The sequence below is a fragment of the Pipra filicauda genome, unplaced genomic scaffold (assembly GCF_003945595.2).
Source record: "Pipra filicauda isolate LSUMZ 115617 unplaced genomic scaffold, ASM394559v2 scaffold72_size3293161_pilon, whole genome shotgun sequence".
Lineage (NCBI taxonomy): Eukaryota > Metazoa > Chordata > Aves > Passeriformes > Pipridae > Pipra > Pipra filicauda.
Genome location: NW_024104898.1, coordinates 2,997,992 through 3,012,599, shown reverse-complemented (window position 1 = coordinate 3,012,599; position 14,608 = coordinate 2,997,992). Strand labels below are relative to the sequence as shown.

At 38.3% G+C, this 14,608-nt stretch overlaps 1 protein-coding gene across 3 annotated transcripts in view; it reads left to right on the top strand.

Annotated features, from left to right (window-relative positions):
* Nucleotides 1-2,302: 2,302 nt before the first annotated feature.
* Nucleotides 2,303-14,608, top strand: part of BTBD9 (BTB domain containing 9) — a 111,625-nt gene continuing 99,319 nt past the window's right edge. Inside the window, exons 1-5 of one of the 3 annotated variants that reach the window (XM_027735018.2) lie at nt 2,303-2,376; nt 4,196-4,362; nt 9,920-10,130; nt 11,162-11,525; nt 13,112-13,376. In XM_027735018.2, coding sequence (XP_027590819.1) covers nt 4,281-4,362; nt 9,920-10,130; nt 11,162-11,525; nt 13,112-13,376 — 922 coding nt within the window. In that variant the 5' untranslated portion in view covers nt 2,303-2,376; nt 4,196-4,280. Of the gene's footprint in view, nt 2,377-2,720; nt 4,363-9,919; nt 10,131-11,161; nt 11,526-13,111; nt 13,377-14,608 lie in introns of those variants that run through there. The other 2 variants (XM_039389464.1, XM_039389465.1) reach the window with 2 other exon arrangements.

Here is a 14,608-nt window from a genome sequence, read left to right as displayed (position 1 = left end):
TTGATAGGAACGATAATGTTTGGAGTGAGTGAGATCTCCCAAGTGAGCTGTTGTAATAGCTGTAGGATCACCAATGATCTTAAGTCTTCTTCCTCCCAAATACAGGGTTTTTGACATTGCACTCCCAGCCCCAAGGAGGCTAATTCAGCTTAAGCAACTGACAAAAGCTTTTCTTGAATGCTCAGTTTTATGCCAAGTTTATTATGCAGGAATGAGGAGCCAGTTCAATGCTCCTTGGTTTCCCAAATGAGTAAAGCTGATCGTTCTAGCAGAAAGTTGGATGAGCTCAACTAAATCATGAAACCTCACCCTACTTTAAAAAAAGGTACACAATATTTCAAAATAGAGCAGCAATTCAGAGAGCTCTTTATTCTGAAGCCTATTGTAGTGTAACTGTAGTATGGTATCTTCTGAAGTTAGTAGGATAAGTATAGTGCCAAGAAGCATCAGAGCTGTGGCAATGAGACAAAGCACTTGGTTGATTGCAGCTTATATAGGTTTTGATGGCTAAACTGTGTTTTTCATACACATCCTCTGCTGGTGTTCTGAAGTAAGAACTTAAAATTAAATAAAAGAACTTAAACGGGTGCTAATTGCAGTTTCTCGCCATTCAGAGTGTCTCATTAGGTTGTGTGAATAGAAAAACTATTTTAGACTAATAGTTTGATGAGTCCACTTAGACTAAGTTTTATTTTAGTCAATACAGGTAGATCTGACCAAGGCATTGGTTAAGAAAATCTCAAAAGTTTTACAAGCATGTCACTTGGTGGTCTATATTTTAGCAACATGCAGTGTCTCACTCAGTCTTGTTTCACTACACTTCAAAATACAGGTGTGACTGGAAAAGCTATTGACCCAATTGTATGGAATCCAGTAATTAAAACCAGGATAGTTCATAAATCAGATGAGTAATTCAAAGGGTGTGCAGATGTAGTGCAGTGGATAACTACTTGAGTGGGAGCAGGCTATGCCAAAGCTTCTCTGCTTAGTAATCACATAAAAGTTACTCTAAGCATGTTTGTTAATCTTAGAATGTCCTTTGTTTTTTTTTTATATGCTTGACAAAGTGCAGACATAATAGATAATGAAATAATAAAGAGGAAACTAATAAAAAAACACTGGCATCTACAAACTTGTTACAGCAACATCATGAAGGGGGCAAGGTATGGGTTTGTTTTTTCTAAAAAAAAGTTACTGCTGCTTGCCATACTGAAAGCTAATTAAAACCAGTATTCTCAGTTATAAAATCTAAGAATAAACTATTAAAGATAAACACTTGATGATTCTTTTAACATGCAACAATATTAAAATATTTTAGATGTAGAAAACTTGAAATTATTTGATGTTCTCACTCTTCACAGACTGTCGTTTTTACTTCTTCCAAGTAAGACTTCTTTTCTGCTAAATAAAGCATGGAATTAAATAGCATGTAATGCTTTGCCTCTTGGAGGGCCTAAATTTAGCTTTGTGCAGTTCAGTAGAAGTGAATCTCATTGTTACGCAGAGACAAGCCCACATTCTGTGGGAGAGGTTCTCATGACTCAGGAAAGCAGAACTCATACTGAATGAAAAGAGGCAGGTAAGCACACGGTTATGAAAGAAACATGTCCATCCTTGGGATTTTTTCAAGACTTGGTCACATAAAGCATAAGTCACCCTGATCTAGCCTTAACTTTGAGCAGGGGACTGGCCTACAGACCGCTTGGTTTGCTCCAAGGACCGCTCCTCAGATGGATGGAGCTACACCTGGCACCATCTCTCTGATGACCAGTGGTAGGACCGAAGGGAATGAATGACATGAAGCTGTGTCAAGGGAGGTTTAGGCTGTATATTAAGAAAAGGTTTTTCTCCCAGAAGGTGGTTCGGCACCAGAACAGGCTCCCCAGGGAAGTGGTCACAGCACCAAGCCTGACAGAGTTCAAGAAGCGTTTACGGAACGCTGTCAGGCACATGGTGTCATTCCTGGGGTGTCCTGCGCGGGGCCAGGAGTTGGACTCGATGATCCTCGTAGGTCCCTTCCAACTCGGCATATTCAGTGATTCTGTGTATTTTGAATGTAGCCACGGAACAGCAGATGAAGCCGACAGGGAAGGTTGAGCACCAGTCGCTATTTCACAAGGGCTGGGCACCGCAGGCCCGCTGCCCGGACGAGCGCACAGGCCCTGCCGGCACCGCCCCGCCGCGGCCGCCCCCGCCCCGCGGCCGCCCCAGGAACGGGCGGCGCGGCCTCAGCGTTGCCGCTCCTGCTCCGCCGGCGCGACCCGCGCGGGGCGCTGCGTCACGCGCAGCCTGCTGCTGCCCGGTGACGTCAGCGCGCCGCCGGGTGGCGCAGCGACGGCGGCGGGGCGGGGTTGAGGCCTCGGCGCGGCGGGGCCGGTGAGTCCCGCGGGAGGGGCGCGGGCGGGCGCGGCGGCCGCGTCACCCCCGGGCCGAGCGGGGTTCCGAGGCCGCCCGGGCTGTGCGCTCCGGCTCCTCGGCGGGCAGAGGTGCTGCCGCTGGCGGCTCCCGCCGGGCGCGGGCAGAGCCACCCGGGAGCGGGCCGAGGAAGCGCCGCCGCCCGGGGAAGGCGCCGGACGCGTTTGGCGGCCAGGCGATTTCACCTGGAGCGCCTTCCCGCGGAGGCGAGGGAGGGGGCGGCCGGGCGGGCCGGGGTCACCTTCCCTGGCGCCCCAGGAGCTGGGGGCCGGCGGTGACCCGGGCTTTTCGGGCGCGACCTTGGGCGCATCGCCGGCTCCGGCCGCCCTCTGCTCCGCGCCTGCCTCGCCCGCCGCCCCCTGATCCTGTCCCCCTGGCTGGTTTGACCCCTGGCTGGCTTGTCAAGGCCCTGTTGCAGCTGCCTTATTTGAATTTTCTTTTGCTTTAGCTATTAGTTTAGTATTTTGATGCTCTTATGGTACACCGTTTTCCCTGGTCCTTCTGGTGTCAGAGTAGTTAACCAGTTTCGCGCTGCTGTGATTCACTGAAATTATTTTAGATTTACAAGACGTATTATCAGACTTTAAAAAAAAATAAGTTGATGCTAACTTGTTAGCAATCTGCTGGTGGTCTCACTTGCCTAGCAATGCTGTTTGCTCTTGCTTTTAAAGTGCAGCACGCAGACGGAGCTGTGTTTGGCATGTCTTCTGTTACAAATCTGTAAATCAGATACTTGAAATATACTATTCTTTTTGAATGTTTACTCATATTTAAGCAAAAAAACTCAAGAATTTTTATGAATGGCTTTTAAATATATTTTGATAATAGAGGCAAAATTGATAACATACATTACTGGTAGGGACAAATATTTACACATTACATTTTGTTCCTCAAAACCGGGAGAGTTTCTTTGTCAAATGCCTGGTTCTGATTTGCAGGATTAAGGTGTGGTTAGTTTCCAGTTAATGAGACTACTGAAAAATATTTTTTTCTACCTTCTCCTCCCTTGTTCTCTTAAGCATATATTCTAAAAAAGATGAGAGTGACTCTTAGGAGAGAATTTGTAGATCAAGGTATCATCTGTTTAACAAGTTAAATCCAGTTTATTTTTCCTGCTGGCAGGTATGATGGGAAGGATAACAATAATTTATACTTGTCGAGAGAGACTCATTATGTTGGTTATGTATTTAAACAAATAAAGCCTCTATATTTCTGTATTTCCTCACCCTGCAATTTTGTTTTGTTTTCCTGTTTATAAAATTAAAGGCTTGCACAAGAGAAAGATCTGCAACTGCCTTAAGTGTTGTAAAAAAAACAACCACTAAAGCCAAACAGAACCCCCAAAACCTTCAGCTAGGCAAGGAGACTTGAAGAGATTTGGCTGTGTAGGGAATAAAGCATGTGTGATTCAGTTGGTATAGATCTGGTTTAATTAGGACACCTATATGTGAAAACGCTGTCTTCAGGGACATTGATGCTGTGGCAGGAAAGTCAGGATGAAATTTTTGTGACTTATTATGAACAAATGAATGGTAATATGTTACCATCTTCTTTGATGATTTAAAATGTGAACGGTTAAAAGTCAGTAATGATGACTCAAAAAAAGAAATTCTGTTTCTATATTCTAATGTTATTAGAAGTTTTCCCATAAAATTGAGGTGTTTTTAAAGAATTTATTTCCACAAAAATTTGATTTGAGAAGTACACATCTCACTTTTTTTTTGTCATAATGCTCAGTGCTCCCAGTTTCTGATGGTATGTATTTCATGCATTGTTTCAGGAAATGGTACAGTTGTTGCTGTGCAGCTGCATGTTGCTGAATAGCGTTTCTATGAGCTTGCTGTTCAATCTGTCTGTTGTTCAGAATGGCGAAGAACCCTAATTTTCAGGAAGCTGGTAATGTGCCTACGGGCTACGTTCACTGTAGATCTTCAGAGAGTTTTGCTGGTGAGTGGACCCATGTATTTTCTTGAGATTTTTAACTTAGTGGTTTAGTTGTATGCCATTTTAACCAGGTTAATTTATATGTGTGTTAATATATAATCTGCACTTAGTATATTCTTTTTTGTACCTAGCTAAACTTACTCCTGCTCTTCTATCCCAGGGATACGTATTAGAGCAGAACTTGAAACCTTAGCGCTACAGCACTTAAATGATGGGAGTGTGTTTGCAGATAAGCATAACTTCCCATATGCTTTGAGTCAAAACATTTTTTGGTACTAAATTGTTGTTTAGAATGCTGTCATTGAATGATGTGGTTAGTTACCATTAATGCTACCATCTGCTTTTCTTTTAATCCTTTCACAACAGAAGGTTTGGAGATGAGACTTGAAAGTTTTGTGAATTTCATTTTCTTGAGCTTTCATATTCTATATTTGTAAAGTCAGATTCGTTATGTTGTTATTATTAATGGCTACTAAGTATCAGAACATGCTTTAATTTTTTTTCCCTGTTAAAATTTTCACTCATAGTCAATTTTGTTATTGATACTCAGAAGTGCAAAGGAGCTGCTGTAGCAAGGGTTCTGACAGAATCAAAGTATTTACTCGGGTTATACCCTATGAATGTTGAAATATTTACTAAAAATTCCTATTTCCTGAGATATTAGTTTACTGTACCGAACTTAGGAGAACAAAATATTTTTTTTATAAAAAGACATATGCGTGTTCATTAAAAATACAAACCATATGATTTGAAACAGTGGTATGTTTGTACAGTAGTCTTACTGTCACATCTGTCATATTCTGGAAGTCTACAGTAATAGAAATTGAAACATAAAGTAATATTTTGCTGGAATATATTTACAGTACAGCAAATTATTTTATGAAGTAATGAATTACAAAAAATTTTAATACTACTCAAATGCCTTCTGATCAACTGAGAACTAATTCCTATATCTAGATAAAATAGTACTGTAAGAGAATTACTTTTAAGAATTCCCTTTGTGCAGTTCTGACAAAAATACTGTCTTGCTAGGTACCAACTAGATGATGAAGGAATTAAGCATTTCAAAGATATGAAGTTATTTGCTCAGTTGTAGTCCAGACTTATTTAATAAAGTTTTTAATTCCAACAATAGTCTATTTGCTTGCATTTATTTCTAAACTTTTGATAGAGTTATCTGTTACATAAACATTCTTAGCTCATTTTAAATAACTTTTTTTTTAAAAAGTATTCACGATAAATTTCTTGTATTCTTTTTTCTGTGCCTGCTATAAAAACAACTCTTCCATGTCTCACTGAAACAGCACTGCTTTTCAGAGAATTCTTTAGAGTTAGCCTAAATGAGGGAGAGAAGTGACTGAGTATCAGTCTTCATTGCAGCTCTGGTTTGAGAGTTGTTTAGTAAGGATGTCATTGGTGTTCTGCTGTTGTTGCTGCAGTTTCTAGATCATGTTTCTCTATGTCATAACGTGTTACAGATTACTGTAATAGAAATCTAGCAAACCGAAAGCTGGGGGGCTGTTGTTTTTCTAGCCATGACACACATTGTGTGATCTAGCACGCTGCCTTATGTAATAAATATTAGGCTGCATTTTTCACATGCTCTCTGTTGAAGATGGACACCAAGCAGCGCATCTTTCAGTGAGGTCTTAGAAGTGGTTTGTAGGAGGCCTTCGAACTTAACAAATGCCTTTCCCAATTTTGCAGTTTTAAGGGTGCCTCAAATCCACTGAAAAGACTGTTTTGCTTATTTATTTCTGTGGTGTGAACAAGGCTGCATGACTCCTGAAGCAGTTAATTAGCTCTGAATACCTCCTGGAAATAGGTTATGGTGCTGGCAAGAGGCTTGTAAATGCTTGGTGTTTTATTCTGAAGTTGGTTACGTGTTCTTTGACTGCCAGGATGAGTAAACACCTGTATCCTCTGAAAGGGTGATGTTTGATGACAGAAGATGCCAGAGGGACCTTCAGGAAGGGTTTCACCCAAACTTCTAGCAGGATCTGTCTTTTTTTATCATAAATAATACTTCTGAATGGCAACTAGAAAAACACATGTTTAGCTATACAGGGAAGTTGTGACCTCATAGTGACTTGCCACAACTAAAGAGGTTGTTATGTTTTACTTCCTCAAACAAGAAGTGTGCAGATCACCTCAAGGGTTGACTAAATTCATTCCAATAATTAATCCAGTCTGGGAAGATCTGAAGTCATGTATTATTTGGTTCTGTATTTTGAAGGCAGGACTGTCTCACTGGACTGCTTTGTATGAAAAATCCACAATACAGACAAAACTTGCATTGGAAGTCTGTGGTAGTAAACAAATGAGTTTGTTGAATGCTTCTTCAGTGTATTAGTATTACCCATAGAACACATATAAGACATGAATATAGTTTCATAAAAGCAATAAGTTTCCAGCACTTTGGGTCCTTCAAGCATTTGAAAGGCTCCTCAGCTAGAGGCTTGTAGCCATGATTTGAGTCCTGTATTCCCTGGGATCAGCGTGTTCTTGTTTGAAACTGACAGTTTAGAGTAGTACATGGTACCAGCAATTCGAAGAACATTAAACATCAGAACAGATTTGTCTTGCTGCTTACACACGGCGATTTCTAAATTTCTGCTTTCATTGCTTGCTGTCGTTCAGGGTCTTGATGTTCATAAGGACTGGCATCATTGGCTTACTAGCAAATGTCCCACTTAAGACTTTGCCCTCTTCTATGCACCGATTCTTGTTTAGAGAGAGGTTTATGTGCCCTTGAGAGGGAAGTATGCTTTTGATTTTATTTGTTTATTTAACCTGAAATAGAAACAATTTCCCCTGAACTTTTCACCCTATTGATATGTGAAACATCCACAGCTACTTAGAAGCAACGTTAGTATGCAGCTGGTGGCATGTCCTTGTCTTCACCACTTTTACAGTCTCTTGGTTTTATTCAGACAGTACGTGTTCTTATTTTTTAGAGATAAGAGTGGATTCAGGAAACAAAGAAGTAAAATGTAGACAACATGGAATTAAAAATAGATTTTAAAACCAAAATGTGTCAATGCTTGTACATGTATGAAGTATCATAAATCAGTTTCCCTACGCAATCGAAGTTGGAACTAACAGAAGAGAGATAGTACAGAGTTCCTTGATAATGTACACGTAATTTGCATTTGTTGGATTGCCTGACTATTGCAAATGAAGATCAACAGCAGCAGATACGGACGTGTAAGGTACAGAAATCTTCAAGGAGTACTGAGACTCAAGTTTTGCAGCTGAGTATTATACATGCTTTTGTTTCTTCCTCTGGTAATAAAAAATTTTCTGTTAAAATTTTCTGCTAAAATTAAAAAGGGTGTTAAAATTTTACTGTTGTTTCTAAACTCTCAGATATTTATGTTGTGATAAATATTATTCCTGAATAAATAGATGCTGCTGGACTGATGTGAGTTAAGTTAATCTTGCTTGTTACGAAGTAAATGTTACTGGAAGTGTATTTGGCAGAAATTTAAGCTGTCTTAGCTAATTATAAATTAACAAGTGCAAATGGAAGAAATAATCTGTTATTATGAAAACCCATAAAAATTAATTTACTATCATGTCAGAATGGAAGAATGACTGTACAGTATTCTATGTTCCCAAGGTTAGGCCGCCTCCAGTATCTTGGCCAGTGTTGCTGATTCTGTGCTGTAATGGCTACATGGACACACAACTTCTAATTCAAGTGGCAGAGACAGCCTGTGGAAAGCTGGAGTTTTGTTCCCATTTGTGCTGTGATCTGTATTGTCGATTCAATATGCTCTGTTTTTCTCAAGTTTTATTTTCTATTTCTATCACTTTTCCTAGTTTAATATAAAGTTCTTTGAGACCTTGTTTCTACAGTATTTGGATTTTGGGTTAAGCATTTCTACATGTTAAAGTGCAAATAATACTTAACCCCATGTGCATGTGTTTTCTTTTTTGGGGTAGAAATGCCTGGAAACAGATGCATATTTTCTTATAATATTTTTAAATGGAGCATAAAAATGCAGTGGTGTCATGAATATTTCACTTGAAAAATGAATGTGTTAGCTGTATGCAAGGTACGGCCTCATCATTTTTCTTCTTCATGTGGTACACCATCTTTCTTCAGCACTAGGTATGTGCCCATTTCAAAAAGTGGGTGGTTACTGGAGAACAGAGGATTTCTCTGAAAATATGGATGGTTATTATCTGAAACAACCAACCAGCCTCTGTTGCTGAAATAAACCAAAACCAAGAAACCTATGGAATTATTTTGTTTCTTCACAACAGAAGATATGACTAATGCCTTAATCTATACTGTACATTAGTAGAGTGCCTCCTAATTTTAATGACTGAGAGATATTAGAGGCTTTTTTTCTTAATTATATGAGGGAACAAGAAGGCATCAAGAAAACTGAGTGGAAAGAGTAAGAAAATTGAATTGTTCATTGTAAAGAACAGGCTTTATCTGTTATTTATTAAAAGTTATCATGATTGTTTATTTTCTCCCACTTCTGGAAAGTTGATTAGAATCCTGCAAAAATGCTGATGTTTTCACTTGTTACTGATTTTGGTACAGACTTGAGAATTAAGACTATGCTTAGTTGTTCACATTATAATTTATGTGCATTTTAATTGAGATAAAGTTGCTTTCTAATTGTAACATTATTTAAAATAGTTTAATTCTTAATTCCTTTTGTTGGAGGCTTTTTCTTTTAAGTAAATGTATTGACAGAACAACAAGGTGATGGAATTTTCTGAAATATTTTGTCAGCTAGAATTGTATCATAGAATCATAGAATCATAGAATCGATTGGGTTGGAAAAGACCTCCGAGATCATCGAGTCCAACCCTTGGTCCAAATCCAGTCCATTTACTAGATCATGGCACTCAGTGCCACGTCCGATCTGCGTTTAAAAATCTCCAGGGATGGTGAATCCACCACCTCTCTGGGCAGCCCATTCCAATGCCTGATTACTCTCTCTGTAAAGAATTTTCTCCTGATATCCAATTTAAATTTCCCCTGGTGGAGCTTAAGCCCGTGCCCCCTTGTCCTATTGCTGAGTGCCCGAGAGAAGAGACCAACCCCCACCTGGCTAGAACTTCCCTTCAGGTAGTTATAGACGGTGATGAGGTCACCTCTGAGCCTCCTCTTCTCCAGGCTAAACAACCCCAGCTCCCTCAGCCTCTCCCCATAGGACTTATGCTCCAGTCCTTTCACCAGCCTTGTTGCTCTTCTCTGGACCCGCTCCAGCACCTCAATATCCTTTCTGAACTGAGGGGCCCAGAACTGAACACAATACTCAAGGTGTGGCCTCACCAACGCAGAGTACAGGGGAAGGATCACTTCCCTGGTCCTGCTGGCCGCGTTATTTTTGATACAGGACAAAATTGTAGACACAAGCTGCATTGAATCCTGTTCTAAATGAACTTTAATAGAAAATCTCTTGGATTACTTTTTCTTGTAATATATGGTTACTTAGACTAGTCACTCTTCTTTTGTAATTGCAGTTTCATATTTGCCGTTTTTTATGGTTTTTGCCCTGTATAATACTGGTTGTTTTCTTTTTCCCTTTAGGCTACCAGTATCACCATCCCTCCAAGATGAGTAACAGCCATCCACTTCGTCCTTACACAGCTGTGGGTGAGATTGACCACGTTCACATTCTGTCAGAGCACATTGGTGCTCTAATGAACGGGGAGGAATATAGTGATGTTACCTTTATTGTAGAAAAGAAACGTTTTCCAGCACACAGGGTGATCCTGGCTGCTAGATGCCATTATTTCAGGTGAAGTATAGCTTTTTGTCAGGCTTACAGGAAATTTTTATGCAAATAAGATAAACATTGTTTCTCTATGAACTTTTCAGTATGTAATCATCTGTCCATTGAGTGTGACCTTTTCTGTGTGAATGGTTCCCAGCACATCAAATCATTGTGTCCAAATAGAAAAAGATAAATACCATGTCACAATGTTATTCTTTTGACCTTCATTAAATTGGATTTTGAAGGTAGTTTCACAAATTCAAGAGAAAGATAACTTGAGAACAGACAAGTTTTACTGCAAAATTGTTTTGATTTCTCAGAGTATAAATGGTGTGCCTCTATGGAATATACTCATTTAGAAAGTTTCATTTTGATCCATTGGAATTGAATGTTTAAAGAGATTTGGCTGATACAGATTAGAATATATGTTTTAAAACTAGGAGTAATTGAAATGCAACTTTTTTTTTTTAAGAGCTGGGCATTTTTAACTCTAAATGTATTTAATAGAATTCCTGGTAATCTTCCAGTGAATTTTGTCAGAGGGATAAGCTAATAGCTAAACTAAAGTGTGATTGCAAATTTTGTTCAAACCATCATTGATTTTTCTCAAGATTCAGGAGTTGCCATGTGCTGGGTTTAGGAACAGCAGATAAGAATCCTGAGATTTGCTAAGATGCACTGCAAACTATTTGTTTCACTTGCTTTATGAAATAACTTTTTAAAATTTTCTTTCTCACTGATAGTACTATATTTAAAAAGCAAGGCACAAGAACCATATCTCAATTTCTGGTTCACAAACTGTTGTTCTAAGTGGAGATGCAGGTATTATTGTGTAGGATAAAAACATAATGCATTAGAAGATTATTCTTGTGCAGAAGATTATTTCAGAGCAGAGCCGCACTATAAATACCAAGCATAAGGAGTTTTCTTTTGTACGTTCTTAAAGCATGTCCCCTTCGTATTCCCCTTGCTGCAAATAGTTATTCTTTTCTTTTTCTACTTTTTGCATGGGTTTTGTCAGGATATAAATTTCTCAAATTTTATCTTCCTTATAGAGCGTTATTGTATGGAGGAATGAGAGAATCTCAGCCTGAAGCAGAAATTCCTCTTCAGGACACCACTGCAGAAGCATTTACCATGCTGTTGAAATATATTTACACTGGTCGTGCTACACTACGAGATGAGAAAGAGGAGGTTCTTCTAGACTTTTTAAGCTTAGCACATAAATATGGATTCCCAGAACTGGAGGATTCTACATCTGAATATCTTTGCACAATACTTAATATTCAGAATGTCTGTATGACCTTTGATGTTGCCAGTCTTTATTCTCTTCCCAAATTAACTTTTATGTGCTGTATGTTCATGGATAGAAATGCCCAAGAGGTTCTCTCCAGTGAAGGCTTCCTGTCACTTTCTAAGGTATATGTTTTGTTTGCACTTTCCCCGCCTGAAATGTTTCATTTTAATCTGTGTATAACTTCATGATAAAATACTAATGCAGGCACCAAATAAAAATTTATTTCTTAGTTAACAGTTGTAGTTTTATACTACTGAAACTGTGACAGTTGGGAATGTTCAAGCCAAGCGGAACTGGAAGTTCTGGTGCTCTGTTCTGAATTTTTTAGGTATTTAATTTTGACCAGTCAGTATAGCTAAATATAGAAAATCTGATGGAGCATTCTAAAAGATGGGAGCAGGCAATCTTAATTTGTCTCATTTCATCTGTTCTTGATATAATAGAATTTGGCTTCTGAATGCCACACAGGGAATGTAAAGATTTGAAGATGGCAGGAGATACTCCATTATTTTCTTGATATAGGCTACATCAGTGATGGGGGATTTTCTACTGTGTAAACTAAAGCATTCTGGAGATTGCTATGATTTATGTTGCTGATTGTTATCATGTTCTGAAGTTGCAGAATATAGTGGTATGGTGGGGTGGTTTTGGTTTTCTGTGTGTTAGTTTTGTTGTTAGATGCATATCTGTGGTTGAGTCAGGCTAGTCTATGAAGTTCAGATTTTCCACTTACTCTGGAGTGATCTTTGAGCTGTTTATAACAGTGATGGAGTGTTTTCAAGTGATGTTCACATGAAGTAGCAGAGGACCTTAAATGATGGTTTCAATTTTTTTTTAAGTGTTTTTAGTGGAAAAGCTGTGAATGGTCTCTTCCTTGAGTGAGTATAAGACACTTTGGCTCTGCTAACTTACTAGTTGAGAAGGGAAAAATACTTTTTTCTCTACACTCTTGTCTGTCCTGTGCAGTGTGTCAGTCTGAGCTCTGAGAGCATATTAATGATAAAGAAATGAGGAAACATCATTCATCGGGAAGAGCATACTTTGATGTCTTTGGTGTAGCCAGTCCTGGTATATATGAGAGATTTAGCCTTTTTCTATGCAAACTCCTGATTATTCTGCAAGCTGAGTGAAAATCCAAAAGCTGTTTGATTGTTCTTGTTCTCATTTTGCAGTCAGTGGTTTTTCTGCATGAATAAGAGCCACTGGAGTTTTTACCTACTTATTCTAAGTTTGTACCAAAAGACAAAGAGATTGTGGGGGGATAGAAATCCCAAGTAGTTAGAAATGGTTTAAAAAAGTGATTCCGAGCAACGCTTTTTTCTTATTAGTGTTCTTAGAGCAGCCTAAGTTTAAAGGAATGTTTTGAACTATACTCCCAAATCTGTTATAATATTCCAAAGTAAACTTGAAGTAGTGAGTGGTATTATATTGATTTGAGTAGTTCTCTGCATTTCAATTCTGACTTATTTTTTCTAGTGGTTTTGTAATATTACCTGTTATTTTTGTGGTGGATTCTGTAATTCTTACATAACTAAAACAAGATACAGTTTCAGGCAGTTACTCCCATGGAGATTATTTTTAATAGCTACAAGTTAAAATACCCATTAATTTTTGCCTTATTTTAATTTCCCGTGATTAAAAAAATAAAACTCAATTTAATTTCTGTTTATTTGTGTGGTTTTATTTTGTTCTTGTTTCTCTTTTCCAGGCTGCTCTTCTAAGTATTGTAGTGAGGGACTCATTTGCAGCTCCTGAGAAGGACATTTTCCAAGCTTTGATGAACTGGTGTAAACATAACCCCAAGGAAAACCATGCTGAAATCATGCAAGCAGTACGTTTGCCACTGATGAGTCTAACTGAACTACTGAATGTTGTAAGACCTTCTGGATTGTTGTCACCTGATGCCATCCTAGATGCCATTAAGATTCGTTCAGAGAGTCGGGACATGGACCTCAACTACAGGGGCATGTTAAGTAAGCATCAAGTTTTTTGTTTGTTTCCTTTTCATTTAGTGACTATGGTTGTCTGGAGGATATGGTTAGTGTGTGCTTTTGAGTTTTTAACTATTATTACACGTTTTAAAGGTCTGACATAAGGAAATATCTTGTGTACTGTTCACTCCATTTCTATTTCTCAGATAATATTAGTAAATGTATTTTCTTGCTTTTTATCTCAGATATTGCTCAAATGTAAATATTGTAATAAAAGTGTATTTTCCTAGAGGGACTGCTATTTTAATAGAAAAGCTTTTACAAAAATATTAAAAGTAAAAATGCATTGGCTGTGGGATATATGATATTTAAATGGTTTTATGTTGATGGTAACTTGTTTTCTACTTCTGTGAAGATTCTCATATTTTCTCCACTACTTACGACTTTTCTCTTACTCTTTACATGCTTGCCCAAGTAGTATAAACAAGTCTTTCAAAACTGTTTTAATGGAAGCCTAAAAAGTGTGAGAAGCTTTGTGCTTGACTTGAGTCTGCGCTTCTTGTTAATTCAACAAGAGTACCTAGCTTTAGAGCTTTAGAAAGGTATTGTTAGCTCTCTAATGTGTGACTTATAGAGAGTATTTGGCCTACAGTAAAGAATAAAGTTAAATGTTCTCTAAGAGCCTACACTGTATTCTCAGTCATACATGATGAGCTCTGAAAATGTTAACTGCATATCGGCTTTGTTCTCCTGTAGAAGTTACAGATATTAATATTTAAACATATGAGTTTAATACTAGGTTACTGTAAAAATCTTGTCATGCAAGATATTCTATTGACACTGCAGTAGATAAATTTGAATAAGTCAGATGGTGTTTTCTTTGACTTCTTTTTCTGAATATTTATCTCTCCACAATAGCATGCTCCTAATCACAGCTTTTTGGAGAGTGGAATTTCTTTGTTTTTTAAGTATTCGTTCAGGCTCTTGGAACTTTTTCTGTTTGTGTAAATGTTGACAACCACTTACAGTTTCATAATTGTGCATTTGATGTAGTAGTGCTACAATACAGTTAAAATTTCAACACTTCAAATTCTGTTCTTTAGATGTCAAACTTAACACCCTGTTGAAATTCATACTTCTATTACCAATCTGCCTGAAGAGTTTAGGGGCAGCTTTTTATCATTTAGCTTTCAGATGATGTTTTTTCGGGTCTCTCCTCAAAAAAGGTTTTAAAAATGTCTTTTGAAGAGGGTGGTTCATCAGCGTATTGTTTT